This window comes from Loxodonta africana, chromosome 3, assembly GCF_030014295.1.
Source record: "Loxodonta africana isolate mLoxAfr1 chromosome 3, mLoxAfr1.hap2, whole genome shotgun sequence".
NCBI lineage: Eukaryota > Metazoa > Chordata > Mammalia > Proboscidea > Elephantidae > Loxodonta > Loxodonta africana.
The window spans coordinates 5,833,681-5,851,814 of NC_087344.1; the positions used below are offsets into that span (position 1 = coordinate 5,833,681).

The 18,134-nt window shown below is 55.5% G+C and overlaps 1 protein-coding gene across 6 annotated transcripts in view; it reads left to right on the top strand.

Moving 5' to 3' along the window:
- Positions 1 to 18,134, top strand: part of NFIC (nuclear factor I C) — an 83,430-nt gene that overhangs the window by 22,403 nt on the left and 42,893 nt on the right. Inside the window, exon 3 of one of the 6 annotated variants that reach the window (XM_064280256.1) lies at positions 1,878 to 2,102. The exons of the other annotated variants lie outside the window; for them this stretch is intronic. Within the exon in view, the coding sequence (XP_064136326.1) occupies positions 1,878 to 1,942 (65 nt within the window). The 3' untranslated portion in view covers positions 1,943 to 2,102. Of the gene's footprint in view, positions 1 to 1,877; positions 2,103 to 18,134 lie in introns of those variants that run through there. 6 annotated transcript variants of the gene reach the window in all.

Consider the following 18,134-nt stretch of genomic DNA (forward strand, 5'->3'; position numbering starts at 1 on the left):
GCCACCGCCCCAGCAGACCCCATGTGAACACACATGGAGGGGAGGCCAGGCGGTGAGGGGGTACGGAGAGCTCCTGGCCGACTGCCCAGGCTCCCAGCAGTTGCCCGTGTGACCTGGGACATATCGGTGCCTCAGTTTCCTCCTCAGTACATAACAGCCATGCCGCCTCCTAGTGTCGGTGTAACATCAGTGGGGTTCTCAGCCCTGGGTGTGTGGGAGGGAGGCCAGGGATAGGGAGTTTCCCAAGGGAAGGGGTCACTGGGTCAGTCCTACCCCCAGTCCTGACCTTGCTTCCTTGACTTTGACCTTGACATCTGCCCCCACCCGCGGCACAAACATCAGTGAGAGGTGAAACTGTGTTGGGGTCCTAGAGGTAGGGGAGGACAAGGTGACTCTGTGGGGGGGGGCGGGAATGCACTGGGGGCTGCAGGGGGCTCATTGCTATGCAGGACCAGGCCTCTCCCACTGCATCCATCCTCCGGCCCGCCCTGCCCCCACCTCCATGGCGCTGAGCTGATAAAATTTTGAAGCGAGTTTTCTGCCAGTGTCAGCACAATGTCTGGCCGCTTCCCCTCCCCCACGTGGCACATCCCCCCTCACTCAGCAGGCAGCCCAGGCCTGCAGGCCTCCCCAGACACCTTCGCAAGTGTCCAGCCGCCGCACCTCTGCCCCCAGTCTAGCCGGCCTGCCCGCAGGTGGCCAAGGAAGGTCAAGGCTTCGGCCTCCTTGCTCCCAGCCTGCCTGGCTGTCCGGGGAAATCCCTGCTGACCCCGCCCCACCCTGCCCCTCCACCTGGAGGCCTCAGCTGCTGAGAGTGAGGGTCTGGGAGGAGAGCTGGGCCCAGATTCCATCCCCAGCTCTGCCGCCTGCTGGCTGGGAGTCCTGTGGCAAGTCGCTTAACCTCTCTGTGCCTCAGTTTCTTCCTGGTAAAATGGGGAACTCAAAATAGGCCTCCTGGAGTGGGGGAGACTGTGGGGGACCCGTGGTAAGTGCTCAACACTCAACCTTCCGGGGGTGGTGAGGACAGGCTTTGAGCACCTGAGGAGGCTCAGTTGCCTGTTACTGTTACTAGTGGTGTCCTTATCGTTGTTGTTGTTATAGGTGTTGTCAAGTTGATTTCTGACTCCTAACAACCCCATGTGACAGAGTGGAACTGCCCTATAGGGTTTTCTAGACTGTAATCTTTAGAGGAGCAGATTGCCAGGTCTTTGTCCTGTGGAGCCACTGGGTGGGTTCACACAGTCAACTTTTCAGTTAGCGGCTGAGTGCTTAACCGTTGTACCACCAGGTCTCCTTGTCATCACCATCATGGGATTATGATTTCCCAGGAGCTCTCAAGCCATGCTGTTCCCTCTGCCTGGAATGCCCTTCCCCATATGAAAAACTCCTACTCATCCTTCAAAACCCCAACTCCTAGCTGTATTTTCTCCCTCCCTGGCATTCTTGTGGAGGCTTTGTGTGGCTTAGCAATTCTTTCCCGTTCTCATAGCAGCCCTACCTGTACCCGTTGCTGTCGAGTCGATTCCAACTTATAGCAACCCTGTACCTAGAAGGCAGGTATTGTTGTTGTACCCACTTTACAGATGAGGAAAACAGAGGCTCAGAGAAAGGATGAGCCCTGCCTGAGGTCACATAGCTGGGGAATTCGGACCCAAGCAGTTTCGCCTCTTGCTGACACCCACCCCCAGGCCTCTGCCCTCGGTGGCAGAAGGGGCTGGGGGAAATCATGGCGTGTGATGTGGGTGCTTGGCTGCTTCCAGGGCTGCATTTTCTATTTTAAGTCTCCAAAGGCTGAGGTCTTGTTCAGGGTCCCCAGGCTGAGGCTGCCTCCCTACCAGGCCCTCAGACTGAGCCCCAGCTCCCTGATCTTTTTCCAGGACCCTCATCTATGTTCTGGGCCAGAGTGCAGTCTGCATCCTTGAGCTGGCAGCTAGCAGTCTGACAGTGGGAAAGACTGGCCACCGCTTTGCCTCCTCCCACCGTGACGGTCCCCAGGGCTGGAGAGGTCTGGGCCCAGATCACAACGCAGCTTCTGGCTTTTATCAGCAGTGCTGGGCGGCTGTGGCCCCGGGGTTGACAGGGAGCGTGCGATGGGGTGGGACTTTGTGGGCTTCCGGAGGGGGCTGTGAAGGGGCTGGGGGGGGGCAGGGGATCCCTGGGCACCGCCTCCAACATCAGAAGCCGGACAGATAATGGTGATTGGTGTCAGTGGATCAATGGGGAGCCATGGAGCAACAGAGAGAAACACAAAGAGACAGGGAGACCCAGAGACATGGAGAGATGCAGAGAGACGCAGAGACCCAGAGATGTAGAAGCATAGGGAGATGCAGAGGGCCCCAGAGTTGTAGAGACACCCAGAGAGACATGCAGAGAGACTCAGCAGATGCCGACCCACCATTGCCCTCCCTGTAGTCCTCCTGGACCACGTCCCATCTATCTGAGGTGGAGGCAGGCAGGAGGGGAGCACAGCCCACTCCTGGGTCCCCAGTGCCTGGCCGGGATGCCCCATGTCCTCAGACACGGCCTAGCTCCCCAGGACTCAGCCTCCATCTCTCCCGGGGCCATCGGGAGGACTGATGGGATTGTACCTCGCTGGGGGTTCCCAGGCCTCTATCCTCAGGTTTATTCTGGGTGGGGGGCAGCCACGTATAGGTCCCCTCAGTTCAGGGCTGCCGGCACATCAGAGCTGAGGGCATCTCTTGGGATGGAATTTGAGCACCCCAGGCATCCATTTGGCACTGCTGTAGCCACGAGGGCACGATTCCTGGCACTGGGTGCAGTGTGTGCCCAGGGGCGGTCCCGGGAACAGCTGGGAGACCATGATAGGGGTGACATGAGCTGTACTTTGGGGGGCCTGAGAGCAATGGGGCAGGGGAAGGGATGCAGACCATTCAGTTAAATTAGTAGGAATCAGCATCTGTTACCATGGTAACAGAAAAACCAAGCAGGGGAGTGTGGGGAGAGGGCCTGGGGAGGGCCACTGTGGACGGGGAGGGCCTCTCTGAGGGGCGACTTTTTTTTTTTTAATAAAAATATACACAACACAGATACCTGGTCAACAGTTTTCACATGTCCAGTTTATTGGCAGTGGTTTCATACTTCACATTGTCACCATTGTGTCTCTGCCTCTATTGTTTCACCACCGTTAGATTAGACCCTCTGCCCCTTAAAGTTCTCGTCCAAGCTTTAGGGTTCTGCTGGCATTTTGCTGTCATAGAGATAATCGTTTTAAAAGGGTACAGTGCTCAAGGCAGGCGTTCTTTATTTATTCGAGGAGGTCCCTTCTGAGTTGAGTCTGAAGGAGGTGAGGAAGCTAGGAGGGAGAGACTGGCGTGAGGGTACACCAGGCAGGGGGCACAGTCTGTGCAAAGGTCCTGGGGTAGATTGGCCCGGAGCGTGGGAATTAGAGCAAGGAGAGTGGGAGGACACAGGTCAGCTGGATGGCTCTGTGGTGAGGGCGGTGGGGAGCCCTGGAGCACGAGGAGCTGGGTGTTCATGACTTGCCTTGAGTTTCAGAAGAAACCACAAGGAAATAGGGCCCAGAGAGGGAAGCTGCCTGCCCAGAGCCCACAGCCTAGCCAGGCCTCCCCGCCCCCTTCTGCTGCCTGAGAAGCCTGAGGCGCAGGCAGGCGGGCGGGCACTGTGCCAGGGGCGGCGGCGGGAGGGGGTGCCAGGCCTGCCTGAGCCGCCAGGCCAGATGGTGCCCATCTGCTGATGCTCCTGTGGCTGCTGTCCTTCCCGCCTTTTGAGGTGCCAGCCTCCTGCGGGCCAGCGCCCGGAATGGCGCCATGGGCAGGGTCCACTGGGAGGCCTGCAGCTGTTCAAGGGCTTGGCGGGGGAAGGGCAGGGTGGGCACCCCAAGAAGCTCAGGGAGGGGATCGCCAAGCCCCCCTGGGTGGAACTGAGAGACAATAGTAATGGTAGCAATAATGATAACCAAAAAATCAAACCAGTTTCCGCTGGAGTCGATTCCGACTCATGGCAAAATCCCATGTGTGTGGTCAAACTGCGCTCCGTAGGGTTTTTAAGGCTGTGTGACCTTCGGGAAGCAGATTGCCAGGCCTGTCCACCAAGGCGCCTTTGGGTGCGTTCCAACCACCAACTTTTCTGCTGGTAGTCCAGCGCTTAACTATTTGCACCGCCCAGACTCAACAATATTCTTATCGGATTTAAAATATCATTGTTTAAGAAAAAGTTGAAGTGCATCAATTGTAAAAAAAAAAAAAAATTGTTAAAATGTTTGATACCTTAATAAAAGGAACAGTGTGCAGGGGGGAGAGGGTAACGTGGGAGCTCTCTGTACTTTCTGCACTGTTTTTGTGTAACGTTAAAACTGCTCTAGAAAATAAGGTCTATTAAATAAAGCAAAAGACATTAAAAAAAAAAAGGCTCATATTAAAGGTATACAAAGATGTGTTGTTATTGTTAGTTGCCGTCAAGCCGATTCTGACTCGTGGCGGCCCCATGCATGCAGAGTAGAACTGTGTTCCGTAGGGTTTTCAAGGCTGTGACCTTTTGGAAGCAGATTGCCAGGCCTGTCTTCCGAGGCACCTCTGAGGGGGTGTGAACCAACAACGTTTTGGCTAGTAGTCGAGCGTTTAACCAGTAGTGATAATAAGAACCAAACCCGAAGCCCATTGCCATGGGGTTGATTCCAACTCATAGCCACCCTGTAGGACAGAACAGAACTGGCCCAGAGGGTTTCCAAGGCTGTAAATCTTTACGGAAGCAGATAGCCACATCTTTCTCCTGAGGAGCGACTGGTGGGTTCGAACCACTGACCTTTCGGTTCGTAGCCGATCACTTTAACCATTGCTCCTTTAATAATAACAGCAGACACTTATCAAGTGCCTACTGTGTGCCAGATGTGATTTGAAGCTTGTCACACATCTTAGCTTTTTAAATTCTTTCTACCACCGGAGGAGGAAGGGATTGTTACCTTTCCCACATTACAGACGAGGAAAGGAGGCCTAGATATACTCAGCCACTTGCCTAAGGTCACGCAGCAACTCAGTAGACCCTGAGTCTTTGAAAAATAACTCAAAAACCAAACCCATTGCTCTGGAGTTGTTTCCGACTCAGCAACCGTGTAGGACAGAGTAGAACCGCCCCATAAGGCTTCCAAGGAGCAGCTGGTGGATTCAAATTGCTGACCTTTTGGTTAGCAGCCAAGCTCTTAACCACTGCGCCACCAGGGCTCATCTTCAAAAAAAACCAAACTAAAAAGAGCTTTGAGGTTATGGAGGGGAGCCCACACTCTCCCCGTCTTAGAGGTAATAAGAAAGGAATGCTGTGTTGTTAGCTGCTGTCATCGAGTTGGCCCCCGACTCATGGCAACCCCTGTGTCACAGAATAGTACTACCCCATGGCTTCACTGGGGCGTAATCTTTATGGAAGCAGTTTGCCAGGACTTTCTTCCACCGACGCTGCTGGGTGGGTTCAAACCACCAACCTTTAGTTAGCAGCCAAGTGCAAACTGCTTGCTGCACCCAGGCTCCTAGGCCCGGAATACACTGCGAGTAAATGAATTAATACAGGTGAGACGTATTGAAGCACCTACCATGACCAAGCCTTGGGGCCGGAGTCTCCATCAAATGCATGCTGAGCCTGATGGCAGGAGGAAAAGTCTCAGCCTTGGAGGGAGGGGGCCAAAGCCAGCCACAGTCCTGGTCCCGACTTGCTGTGTGATGTAGCGCAAAGCTCTGCCCTCTCTGGGCCGAGGTCTCAGAGTCGGGGGAACAGAGCGCTGGGGGCAAGAAGGTGACAGGAATGGGGCCAAGCAGGGCCTTGTGGGATCTGACTGAGAGTCCCCTGCCTCCTCCACCCACAGCATGTACTCGAGGATAGATGAAGACGGTCACAGATCCTGGGTGCTGTCCTGGGAACACAAGATGAGCGTAAGAGCATGTGAGGGTGCCCATCTGTGTCACAGGGGCGTCAGATGTGTGAGATGGGAGTCCCTCTCTGAGCCTCAGTTTACCAAAACCAAACCCGTTGCTATCAAGTTGATTCCAACTCATGACGACCCAGCGTGTTACAGAGTAGAACGGCTCCAGAGGGTTTTCTTGGCTGTGATCTTTATGGAAGGGAGCCCTGGTAGTGCAGTGATTAAGCGCTCGGCTGCTAACTGAAATGCTGGTGGTTTGAACCCGCCAGCTGCTCCTTGGGAGAAAAGATGTGGCAGTCTGCTCCCATAAAGTGTAAAGCCTTGGGAAAACCTGTGGTGCAGTTCTACTCTGTCCAGTAGGGTTGTTACGAGTTGGGATTGACTTGACGGCAGTGGGTTTGGTTTTTGGTTTAGAATCTTTACGGAAACAGATTGCCAGGCCTTTCTTCCACAGTGCCACTGGGTGGGTTTGAACTGCCAACCTTTAGGTTCAACACAAAGCGTTTGTACACCCAGGAACCTAGCCTCAGTTTTCCTGTCTGTAAAGTGGAGAATAAGAACCGTGTATGCATCATAGGGCCACGATGAGAATTACAGCCGGGGATCCCTCAGAGGCATGCAGGAGGCACTCAATCAATGCTCATTCCCTTCCTGGGTCCTCTCCCCAGCTCCAGGAGGGGCTGGGGGAGCCCCAGTTCTGGTCTGAGACCCTGGTCCACCCGTGACCCTCGATGGCTCTCCGCTCCAGGTGTCCGGGTGGCAGAGGGGTGAGGGGCTTCCAGGAGCCTGACAACCACTCCCGGGCTGGGCCGCCAGGTGCAGCCGCTGTCTGCAGGGGAGGTGGCTCTACAGTTGCGAGGCCCAGACGCCAGCTGACCGCGTATTTATAGTGGCGGCGGGAGGCCTATGGGCTCCTGGTCTGTGGTGCAGAGGGACGAACAGGTGGAGGTGCCGTCAACACAGCCGGCGGGGAGCCCACGGGGGCCGGGCACAGACCAGGTGGCCGAGCAGGGAGTGTCGGGACGAGTCAAGTGCTCTGTCTCTGGCCAGACGGCCCAGATTCAAGTCCTGCTTTGTGTGAGCCATGTGACCTTTGGCATGTGACTTACCAGCTCTAGGCCTCGGTTTCCTGCCCTGTCCACTTCTCCAGGCTGCGTAGGATTAAGTTAGTTAATGCATACAGCAAGCTCTCAGAGATTATTCGTTATTGTTATTGGTTGTCATCAAGTCCATTCCAACAGGGTTTTCTAGGCTGTGACTTTCGAAAGCAAGATCACCAGGCCTTTCTTCTGACGTGCCTCTGGGTGGGTTTGAACTACCAATCTTTCAATTAGTAGCCAAGCGCTTAACCATTTGCACCACCTAGGGACTCTTGCTATTGTTAGTAACAATAACAATAACTGTTATTACTAATAATGTTGTTAGTTGCCCTTTGTGCCATTGTTGGTTGCCCTTTGTTGCCAAGGCATCTCTGGGTGAGTTTGAACCACCAACCTTTTGGATAGTAGTTGAACGCTTAGCCGTTGGTGCCACTCGAGGGTTCCATAATAATAATAAAACGACGACAACAACATAATTAATGTTATCATCATCATCGCCGTGGCTCTAGTCCTAACTCTGCTCTCTGGACAGCTGTGTGACCTTGGGCAAGTTAGTCAACTTCTCTGTGCTGCTACTTCCACATCTACAAAGTCAGCCTAGGCGGTGCCCAGACATTTAAATAGATACCTACCCATGGCCTTTGAGCGTTGGTGGTTCAGTGGTAGAATTCTCGCTTTCCATGTGGAGACCTGGGTTCGAGTCCCACCCAGTACACCTCATGTGCAGCCACCATCCGTCTGTAATGGAGGCTTACGTGTTGCTAGGATGCTGAACAGGTTTCAGTGAAGCTTCCACACTAAGATGAGGAAGAAAGGCCTGACAATCGACTTCTGAAAATCAGCCCATGAAACCCTATGGGTTACAAGGGTCCAGTCAATCTGCAACCGAGCATGGGGATGATGCAGGACTAGACAGTGTTTTGTTCTGTTGTGCAAGGGGTCGCCACAAGTTGGGGGCCAACTTGACAGCAATTAACAGCCACAACTGGTAAAAGCTCTTAGCATGTGGTGAAGCCTCCAAAATAGCGGGGTAGTTTGTAATAGGTCCCCTCCTGCCACCCCACCACCACGCAGACCCGTTTTCACGTATACCCGTGTTGCCTGTCCACCCGTGCGAATGCAAGAGTGTGGGAGTTAACCGTGGCCACCTACCAGTCTGCCCATCCACAAGGCAGGGCACGGCCCCCCGAGGAGCCCACAGAAGTGGGAAGTGTCACACTGCACCTGTGGCTGCCCTCCCTCCGCCCCCCCCCGCCGTGTGTCAGGGCTGCAGTTGCTACCCTGGCCCTGCGCCCAGGGAGTCAGGGGACGCTGAGGGCAGCTAGGGACATCTTCGTGCCCCCCCACATGACAGCTGCCAGGCCAGCCCTCTCCCTCCAGCTGGGTGTGGGCAGGAAGTTACAGATGGTCAGAGCTGGTGAGGGGGCACTTGGGGGCACTGGGTATCTTGTCCAGATGGGGAGACTGAGGCCCAGAGAAGGGAGGGCATTGCCCAGGGTCACCCAGCAAGGCCCCTTCCTCAGGTCGTTCTGTCCCCTCTTCAGAGCCTTCTGGCTCTTCCAGGCTAACTTTGAAGGGTGTGGGGGCAGGGAGAGGGGAAACTCTGGTGGCTGAGGGTAAATGACCTTCCAGTGTGGAAGAAGATCAGTTTCCGAGGGTTAAGGGAGCCCTTGGGGTGCAATGGTTAGGTGCTCAGCTGCTAACCAGAAAGTCGGCTATTGGAACCCACCCAGTAGCTCTGAGCAGGAAAGACCTGGCGATGCGCTCTCGTGAAGATTACAGCCTAGACAACCCTATGGGGCAGTTCTGCTACGTCATATGGGGTGGCTGTGAGTTGGAATCGACTCGATGGCACCCAGCAACAAAAACAAACATCTTATTTAACCCAGAATATCCAAAATATTGTCATATCAACTTAAAATCAGTATAAAATAATTGTGCTAAATCCTTGCGACCTGGTGTGTATTTTACACTCAAGATGTACCTCGATTTGGATTGGCCACATCTCAAGCGTTCAGTAGTCCTGGTAGCCGGTGGCTGCCACAGTGCATGGTGTGGCTCTAGAACTTTTGAGTTCTAGAGAATCCGAAATCAGGTCTCAAATCTCCCACATTGGGTGGTTAAGAATGGGAGGATAGATTCTAGAACTCTGAAACTGGTTTCTTCAAGATCCAAGGAGTGCGTTCAAGCAGGTGACACCTTGAGGCTTATGAATATACAAATATAGGGTCTCTTCCCAACGGCACTGCTGACATGGGGCCAGATCCTTCTCTGAGATAGGGCATCCTGTGCACTGTGGGGTGTTGAGCACCATCCCTGGCCTCTACCCACTCGAGGCCAGTAGTACCCCTCAGTTGCAACAACCACAGATGTCCCCAGACATGGCCCAGTGTCCCCCGGGAGGGCCACAATTAACCCGTAGTTGAGACTCACTGTCCTAAAGGGAGCCTTAAAGTTCTTTACAGTTGAGTTTTTTAACCATCCAAGAAATGGTTCTTGAATTCCTCAAACTGGTTCTTTGATATAAAATTTCCTCAAGTTTATTCTTGACCCTCAAGGGGCAAGATCCAGAATTCCCAAGTTGCATTTCTGAGTCTCCGGAAGCAAATTCCAGAATTGTTTTTTTCCTTTGAATTTTTGCTTACTGAAGGACAAGTCCCAGAATCCTCTGAGTTAGGTTCTAGAGCATTCAGGGACAGGCAGTAGCGTCCTTCAAGGTGAGTTTTTACAGTGTCTGGGAACAGGCCTCAAATCTCCCACGCTGGGGGTTCGAGAATGTGAAGACACATCCTAGAACTCTCAAGCTGCTTTCATCAGTATCCAGGAAACCCTTACGGATGTTCTTGACCACGGGTGGCAGACTCCAGAATTCCTCCTGTTGGGGTTTTGCACACCCAAGAATGGGCTCCAGAACTTCTTGAGCTGGGCTCTAGAACATTCTAGGGGCAGGTTATAGAATTCCAATCCAGGGATCCAGAAGGCTCAGGTTAGGGTTGAGCAACCCTGTTTTTGGATACCAGGTGGCTGAGCCGGGAATATTCTAGAAAAGATACGTGGCAGGGCGGGGAGTATATTATGCTTTCTTGGTGGCTCCCTCCATGCTGGCTGGACCTGGGGGCTACCTATTTGGGGGAAGTCATGTGGATGGGGGCCCTGGTGTGGAATGTGGTGGACAGAGAACTGGATGTCTGTGTGTTTGCGGGCAAGAGGAGCAGTTTTGGGGGACGTGGCTGTGAGAACCTGGAAACAGGTGGGCTCAGGAATAAGAATAGAGACTTCATTTATAACCAGGTGTGGCTGAGTCAGGTCTGACTCATGGCGGCCCCGTGTGTGTCAGAGTAGAACTGTGCTCTACAGGTTTTCAGAGGATGTTTTTTGGAAGCAGATCACCAGGCCTTTCTTCCGAGATACCTCCGGTTGGACTTGAACCTCTAGCTTTTCTGTTAGCCGCCAAGCACATTCACTGTTTGCACCTCCTGGGAAGGGGGACTCCTTAGGCTTCATTTAACCTTCAGTTGATGCCTGTTGCTTATTGGATGTGGAGACACAGGGAAGCCTGTGTGTGAGGTGTGTCATTCACACGTGTTCTGTGTGTTTCCAGGGACCTGTTGGGTTGGGGAACACCCAGGCCTGACATCTTCCCGGCTGTGCTGCCTTGGGCCAGTCCTCACCTCCCCTCCTGGCGGGAGGCAGAGCTGTGGGAGTAATTCCCCATGGGAGATATCAGGGACACGCCTAGCCCATGGCGGGGCAGTGCTTAGTAGGCCCTCAGTGGGCAGCAACGGCTGGAATGGTGATTGTGACACCTGGTGGGGGCTGTGCGTATGGTCGTCTGAGTGTGTTTTGGGTGTTGGGCACATTGATAGGGGAAGCGGGCATACTGAAGGCTTACCACGTACCTGGTTCCGCTTAAGCCCTTGGTAAATGTTAAGAACTATCATTATCATTTTATTTAACTCTCACAAGGACCCACCCAAATAGGGATTATTGTGAACTACAGCTAACAGATGGGGACACTGAGGCCCACAGAGGCAAAGGCATAGGCCCAAGGCTACACAGCTAAGGTGCAGAGTCAGGATTCAAACTCTGGTCTGGTAGATCTGAGGGCCCACAGCGATACCTGTGGTAGGGGCTACTTAGGGTGTATCAGAGGCCTCCCCAGAGTGTCCCAGGACCCCTTTTGGGCCTAGAGGACTTTGGTTCTGGTGGGCAGGCAGCAGGTTCAGCTGGATCAAGGAACACCTTTGAGGGCTGCAGCCTGGCTGGCGGGTGGGCATGCGGACAAAGCCAGAGGCCTCTTTTTCCATCTCTCTATCTCTTTGTCTCTGTCTCTCCCCAGCACACCACTTCTCCCCCCCTTCCCCACGCCCCAGTCAGCCACATCCTACCCCAGGCCAGCCTGTGGGCTGCCTGGAGGCAGCAGCCAGCAGTGGCAGTTGAATGGACCCCTTGTTCCTGGCCACACCCGCCCCCAGGGTCACTCAGGGACAAGCCCAGTCTTCCAGCAGCTGCTGCCTTAAAGGGCCAGCATCCAGAGGGAAGGGGGAGGTGAGGGGCCATCTCCACCCCAGAGGCCCACCCCAAAGATAGAAAAACTGGTGCCTGCTGGGTAGGGTGGGAACGACAGTTAGACAGAGTTCTACCAAGACACCCCTAATCCTGTGCATCAGAGGGGTGGACCCAGGGCTGGGGGAAGGCCCCAAGGCCTGCCTGGAGGAAGAGACACTGGAGGATAGGGGTTGGATTTGACCTTGGACCAATGCTTGCCTCTCTCTATGTCTCAGTTTTCTCTGTCTGTATCAGGAGGTGCCTCGTGCCCACCCCCACAGGTGGTCTGGGCCAGGATTTGGTACAGAGTTGGCACTCAGCCTTGGCCCTTCGTGCAATTATGGAGCATCTACTGCTTCCATGTGGCACAAGGCTGGTGGCATTCACCAGCCATGCAGACGAAGGCCTTTACTTTGCTTTCATTGCTCAGTTTCCTCAAATGTGGAACGAGGCAGCGGCAGTACCTGCTTTACCGACAGCCATGCAGGGGTTCAGCCAGTGAACAGGATCCAAAGCATCTTCTGCATTTATGGAGCACTGGCTGCATACCAAGCCCCGTTTCACAGAGGGGAAAGAGGAGAGGTTAAGGCACAGGTTGTGGCCACACAGCCCAGGTTCCACCCCAGCTCTGCTGCCCTCCACCCAGGGCTGTGCAGCTTCAGGCTGCCCACGTGCCCTCTCTGGACCTCAGTTTTACTTCCAGAGCAATGGGAACGCCTGTCCACTCACACACTAGAAACTTTTCACCTTCCCCTGCCAGAGGGCTCTGTGCCTGGCTCACCAGTCATCCCCAGGCAGGAGCCGACCTGGAGGACCTCGAACCCCAGGCTGCAACCAGTAGCTGCCCAAAGTGGTGCTCCTGTGCCCCAGGCCAGCCCCGCAGACAGCCTGGGACAGGTTGCTGCCAGACGGACAAGCCTGTTCCCTGCTTCCTTATGTAACAGGGTTATGCAAGGGCAGCTGGCCCGCTTACATAAAGGGAGGCTGGGCCAGCGCCCAGCTGGGGAGGGGGAGGCTCTTAAAGGGACCGTGTCCCCTGCGTCCCCCCCTCCTTGGCCCTGGGGCAAATTCCCCGAGGGGTGCCTTATGACCTCTGGCTGAGCTTACACCCAACATCACCATCATTGCCATCCTTACTATTATTATCATTGATGTTATTTACCATCACTCTATTCTCTCCCAGTAGGCGTGCTTGGTAGTGCAAATGGTTAAGCGCCTACCAACCAAAAGGTTGGTGGTTCAAAACCACCCAGAGGTGCCTCAGAAGAAAGGCCTGGCAACCTGCTTCTGAAAGGTCACAGCCTTGAAAACCCCACAAAGCAGTTCTACTTTGGACATATGGGGTCGCCATGAGTCAGAATCGACTGACAGCAGCTAACAACAACATTCTTTCCCATTAGTAGCTGGGTCAGCTGAGCAGGACAGAAAGCCTCCCAGTTGGTTGGAGCCTTGGTCTGTGACGACAACTCTGCCTGATACCATTTGGTTAGTCCCTTCGCTCCCTGAGCCTCAGTTTCCCCCATCTGCACAATGGGGGACATTGGTGGAGAAAGGCGGTGAGGCATAATAGAGGCTCTGCCCCTGCTGCCTGCTCACTGGGTGGCCTCTGGCAAGTGGGTCCGTACTCTGGTCCTCAGTTTCCCCATCTGTAAATTGGTGCCTGCCTCTGGGAGAAATGAGTTAACACACATGATATTTATGTAGGACGGCGCTGGGCACAGTCGGCGTTCAGCCAAAGGGAACCAGTTTGCGGACAGTAAACATTTGTTGAGCACCTACTGTGTGCAGGCATGGTTTTAGGCCCTGTGGACACCGTAGAGAATGGGGTGCCCCAAAATCCAGCACCTATGGAGCTCAAGGTCAGCTGGAGAGATGCACAAGAACAAGTAGTCAGTGCCAGCGGTGAATCAATGTCAGTGGTAAGGGCTGCCAAGGACAATTAGGAACGGCAAGGGGATAGCGTGATGGGCTGTTTTAGGGAGGTCCAGGAAGGCCTGTCTGAGGCCTTGACACTGGAGTTCAGACCTGAGGGGTGAGGAGGAACCAGTTCTGTGGAAACTGGGGGAAGGGCATTCCAGGTAGAGAGTATAACCTGTGCAAAGGCCCTGGGGCAGGACGGGACCTGGCAAGTTGGAGGAACAGCGAGGAGGTCCATGTGACTGGAGCAGAGTGGGCAAGGAGGAGAGAGGAGGAGGGGAGGACAGGGAGGGGACAAGGCAGGTCGTGCAGGGCCCTGTGGGCAGTGGGGAGGGCTTGACTTTTACCTGAGGGAGGTGGGAGCCCCGGAGGGTTGTGAGCAGAGGAGGGACGGCCCTGGCTCAGGTGCTCACAGGCGCCCTTTGGGGAGAACAGGCTGTGAGGGGAGTGGGGGACCAGGCAGAGGCGACTATGCTGGTCCAGGGGAGCATTAACGGGGGCCACTAAACAAAGGCAGAGGAGGGGTGAGAAATGGATGATTCCAGTGATTCCAGGGGTGTGCAAATTCAGTGGCAATTGTCAGGCCTGTACCAGGCGGGTCCACAGGCCCCTCTGAGGCTGGCACTGGCTGTCCTTGCTCCCTGCCTCTTACCTGCCTGGGCACACAGACTCAGCACATAAGGGCATGTGCCCTGGGCACACCCTGGAACCAGGACGTTGTTAGTGCGCAAGCCAGAATTTGGGCTCTGGTGCCCAGGTGACCTGCGGGGCTCAGGTGGGCACATGCCAGGTGTCGGAGCTCTACCTGTACATTCTTGTTTTGTAGCTTGTGCCAGCATCTGCTCCTGCCAGGCCTCAGATTCCTCATCTGTAAAATGGGAGTGGTGTCTCGGTTTCATATGTGCCTGGAACCAGTAGGTAGCAGTTCAGTGACTTACTGCTGTAGGGCAGGAGTCTGGGGAGGGAGGGAGACCCCCGGCATAGGAAGCATGCAGGTGGGAACCTGACCTCTCTCAGAGCCCGATTTTGTTCCTGTAAGGTGGGGATCTCGGTCACAGAACCCCAGGGGCGTCTGGCTAGATTCCAAAGTAGAAGGGTGTCTAGACTGAGGTTGCCCTGCCCCAGCCCATCTCACGGCTGGGGAAGCTGAGGCCCAGGGAAGACTGGGGCTGCCCCAGAGTCATGGAGCCCATCAGGGGCTTCAACTCCTTTCAAGCAAGGCCCAACCTCATCCACTGTGTAGATGCCGCAGAGAACTTTTGTCACATCAGTGCCACCTTGAACCGCTGCTCTGCGCCCACTGTGTGCCTGCCTAGCCTCTGCCAGACCCAGACCCATAGCAAGGCAGCAAGGCAGTGTGGCTAAGCCTATCTTCATGGGTTCGAATCCTGGCTGTGTGTCCTTGGACAACTTGCCTGACTTTCCTGGGCCTCACCTACCCCCTGTAAGATCTATATGTAGCTCCTGGAGTTGAACAGCCTGGCACATGGGAAGCACTCAATAAATGGAAGATGACATTATTATTATGTTCATACACTATTCCCTCTCCCCCAAATCTCTTCTGTTTGGCGAACTCCTACTCATATATCAAGGCCCTGGCTCCAATGCCCCCTCCTCTAAGAAGCACTCCTGGCCCCCCAGGCTGGGTCATTGTTACCTCCTTGGGCTTCTCTTGCCACAGAACACTCCCTTTGATATCTGCGCCTTGGAGTGATTGAAGGAGCTTCTCAAGAGAGAGAATTTTTGCTGATTCTCAAAGGACCAAAGAGGACTGAGGTGGGCAAAGTCGAGTGACACTCCACACCCTGCCCTGGGCCTGTGGTCAGAAAGTCCTCATGTCACCGTTGGTTGGAGTTTACGTCCGCCTGAGCCTGGTCTTCCTGTCTGAATAACCCCCTGTTTTCCCACCATTCCTCAGTTTCCTTTGTCTGACAAACATTTATTTTGCACCTGTTGTATATAGACCCTATCAGGATAATCACAATTATTGATGCAACAAGCATGTATTAGGTGCCAACTATGTGCCAGGCTCTGCTGGAATAATTCCGCTCACTTGTCAGCAAGCATCTGTTGAGTGCCAGCTGTGTGCATGTGCTTATTGAGCACCAACTGTGTGCTAGGCCCCAGAAAGGGAGGCCCCAGAGAGGCTGGGAAAGGAGATGAATTTCCTGTCACCACCCCATTACAGTCTCAGGCCCTCTGGCTTCTAACCATGTTCCAGGCGCTCTCTCAGGGTTAAAAGTAAAGGCTCAGGAACCAGACTAGCTGGGTTCGAATCTTCGGCCACTTACTGGCCCTGTGAATTGGGGCAAGCCCCTTCCCATCCTTAAGCCTCAGTTTCCCCCTCTGTAAAATAGAGCGCTCAGCCGCTATCAGTGCAATATTGGCTCTCTGCCTCAAGAGAAACTGAGACAGAGAAAGGGCCCCCCCACCACCTCCTCCAGCAAGTCTGGAGTGGGACACATTCTCTGAATGTCACTTCGAGGTCAGGGCACTTTTCCTGGAGGCCCAGAGAGGGTCAGGGCTTGCCTGAAGACACACAGCACACTGTTAGGAGCATTCAGGACTGTCGAGAGCCCCCTTGGCGCCCAGGGCCCTGTCCTCCTCCCACTTCCTTTGGCCAGGCTGCCAGCCTCCAGCCCTCCTCGGCTCCCCTGGGGGCTGCCAAGTTGGTGACGCGACCCTAGCAACATCAGAAGGAAAGGGAAGCTGGGAGGAGCTGCTGGCTCCTCTGGCCTCCCCTGCCTTGCTGGCTCCTGCCCCCCTGCACCCAGCATTGGCAGCCAGCGTCCTGCGGCACTTCCGCCTGGTCTGCCCACGATGTGGCTACCAATGGCTCCGGGGCTTGCCCTGCCCTCCACGTGGGCAAACACGTGTGTTCAGCCCGCAGGCACATGTGGCCTCTGGAGCTGCCCCTCTGCCCCCCAGGCTCGCCCAGATGCCCCGTCCCCCCCCCCCCAGCAGCCGCCGAAACGGGCCTGCCAGGAAGGTGGTGGTGGGGGAGGCCTTGGCTTGGCGGCCGGCGAAGCCAAGAATTCGCTCCAAATGTAAACAGCGAGTTATTTTAAGTCCGCCCCCCCTCCCTGGGTGGCTTGACACATTTGACATTGGAAGGGACCAGGCGGGGGGGCAAGGTTGCACGTGTGGGTATTTTTAACCTTGTTTTTCACAACCTTCCTGCCACCCCGAGTTTGGGTCGTGCGGGAGGCGGGCACGGAGGGCGCGGCGGCACCGAGGTGCTGGGAGCCCCGCGTGGGCAGCGGGCATGCGCGCGTCTGGGCCGCCGCCCTGCTGGCACCCGCGGCTTTAACCCCTCGGACGCTGCAGGGGAAGCTGGAGTGGGGACTGGGGGGCTGCGCTGAGCCGGGAGCGGGCAGGCCCACCCACCAGCCTCGGCCCGAGTGCCCCCATGCACCCCACCCCGGAGGGGAGGGCCTGGCGCTCCCCAGGCCCAGGCCGGCCCGCTCCTCCCCGGCGCACAAAATGGCCGCCAAGGCCTGGAGAAGCCTCTGGAACAGGAAAGGGAGAGGCGAGAAGATGGCCGCCAAGGGCGATGATGTCACCAAGGTGGCGTGGTCTCCGCGCGCGCCCGGCTGGGATGAGTCCCGGCCTGTAGGCCTCGACGTGGGCCCTGTGGCCTGCTGGGGCCTTCGGGCCCGCCTCTCGGGCTGGACACCCCAAAATCATGGTGCCAAGCTCCCCATGAGGCCCCCCAGACTCCCCGTAACACTGACGACCCTAATGGTTCAGGCCGGCGCCAGGGACGCTTGGAGCGTGGCCGCCAATGTGGCCGAGGTGTCCCATACCCTGACCCACTGGCCGAAGGCGTCCCCAGCGCCTGGCAGGGCCTGGAGCCAGGCCACCGCCGGGCGGGGGCGAGAGCCGACTGGGGTGGGAAGAAAAAAGAAACTTTTCTTTGGAAAGTGATTCCAAAACAGGTTGGCTCCAGCCCAGGCGGCCGGCGGCAGGGAGAGGGAGATGGAAATTGTGGTCCAGACTCGAGGAACGTGGTGGGTCAGGAAGGATGAGGCGGCGGGAGAAGCCCGGAGGTCACCCTGTATGTGCCCCTGCGTCGGGGGGACCCCACTTCTTGTCCAGATGTCCCCAACTGCCCCCAGGGGACCAGTGAGGACGATGAGCGGCTGTCACCTTGCTCTCCTCTCTCCTTTTGTACAAACAGGCCCTGGAGAAGGGCTGGGCAGGGGTTTTCAACTCATTGTACTAAGCATAGAGGCTCAGAGAGTCCAAGAGTTTTTGCTGAGGTCACACAGCATGGGTTGCTGACCTTGGGGACACGTGGTCTAGAAGCCACAGCTGGGGGGGGGTTCTCCAAGAAGGGTCACGATTTCTAACCAGGTTCCTCGAATTCCAGTCCTTCTGCCACACACCACAGGAAAGTCCATCTTGAGTCTCCCCTGAAGCCTTCATGCTATGGCTCAACCCCTGTTGCTGTGCAGGGTGGCTGGGAGAAAGCCCATGAATGTGAACCTCACAGGGCAGGGATGTGTATCTGTTTTGTGGACTGTGGTGTCCCTAGTGCCTAGCACAGGGTCTGGTATACAGTAGGCACTCAATACATGTGTCGAATGAAAGAATCTGCTTAAACACTTGGACATGCACAACAGGACAAAACATTGCCGAGTCCAGGCACTTGTGTGGGAATGGGGGCTCAGGGAATGCGA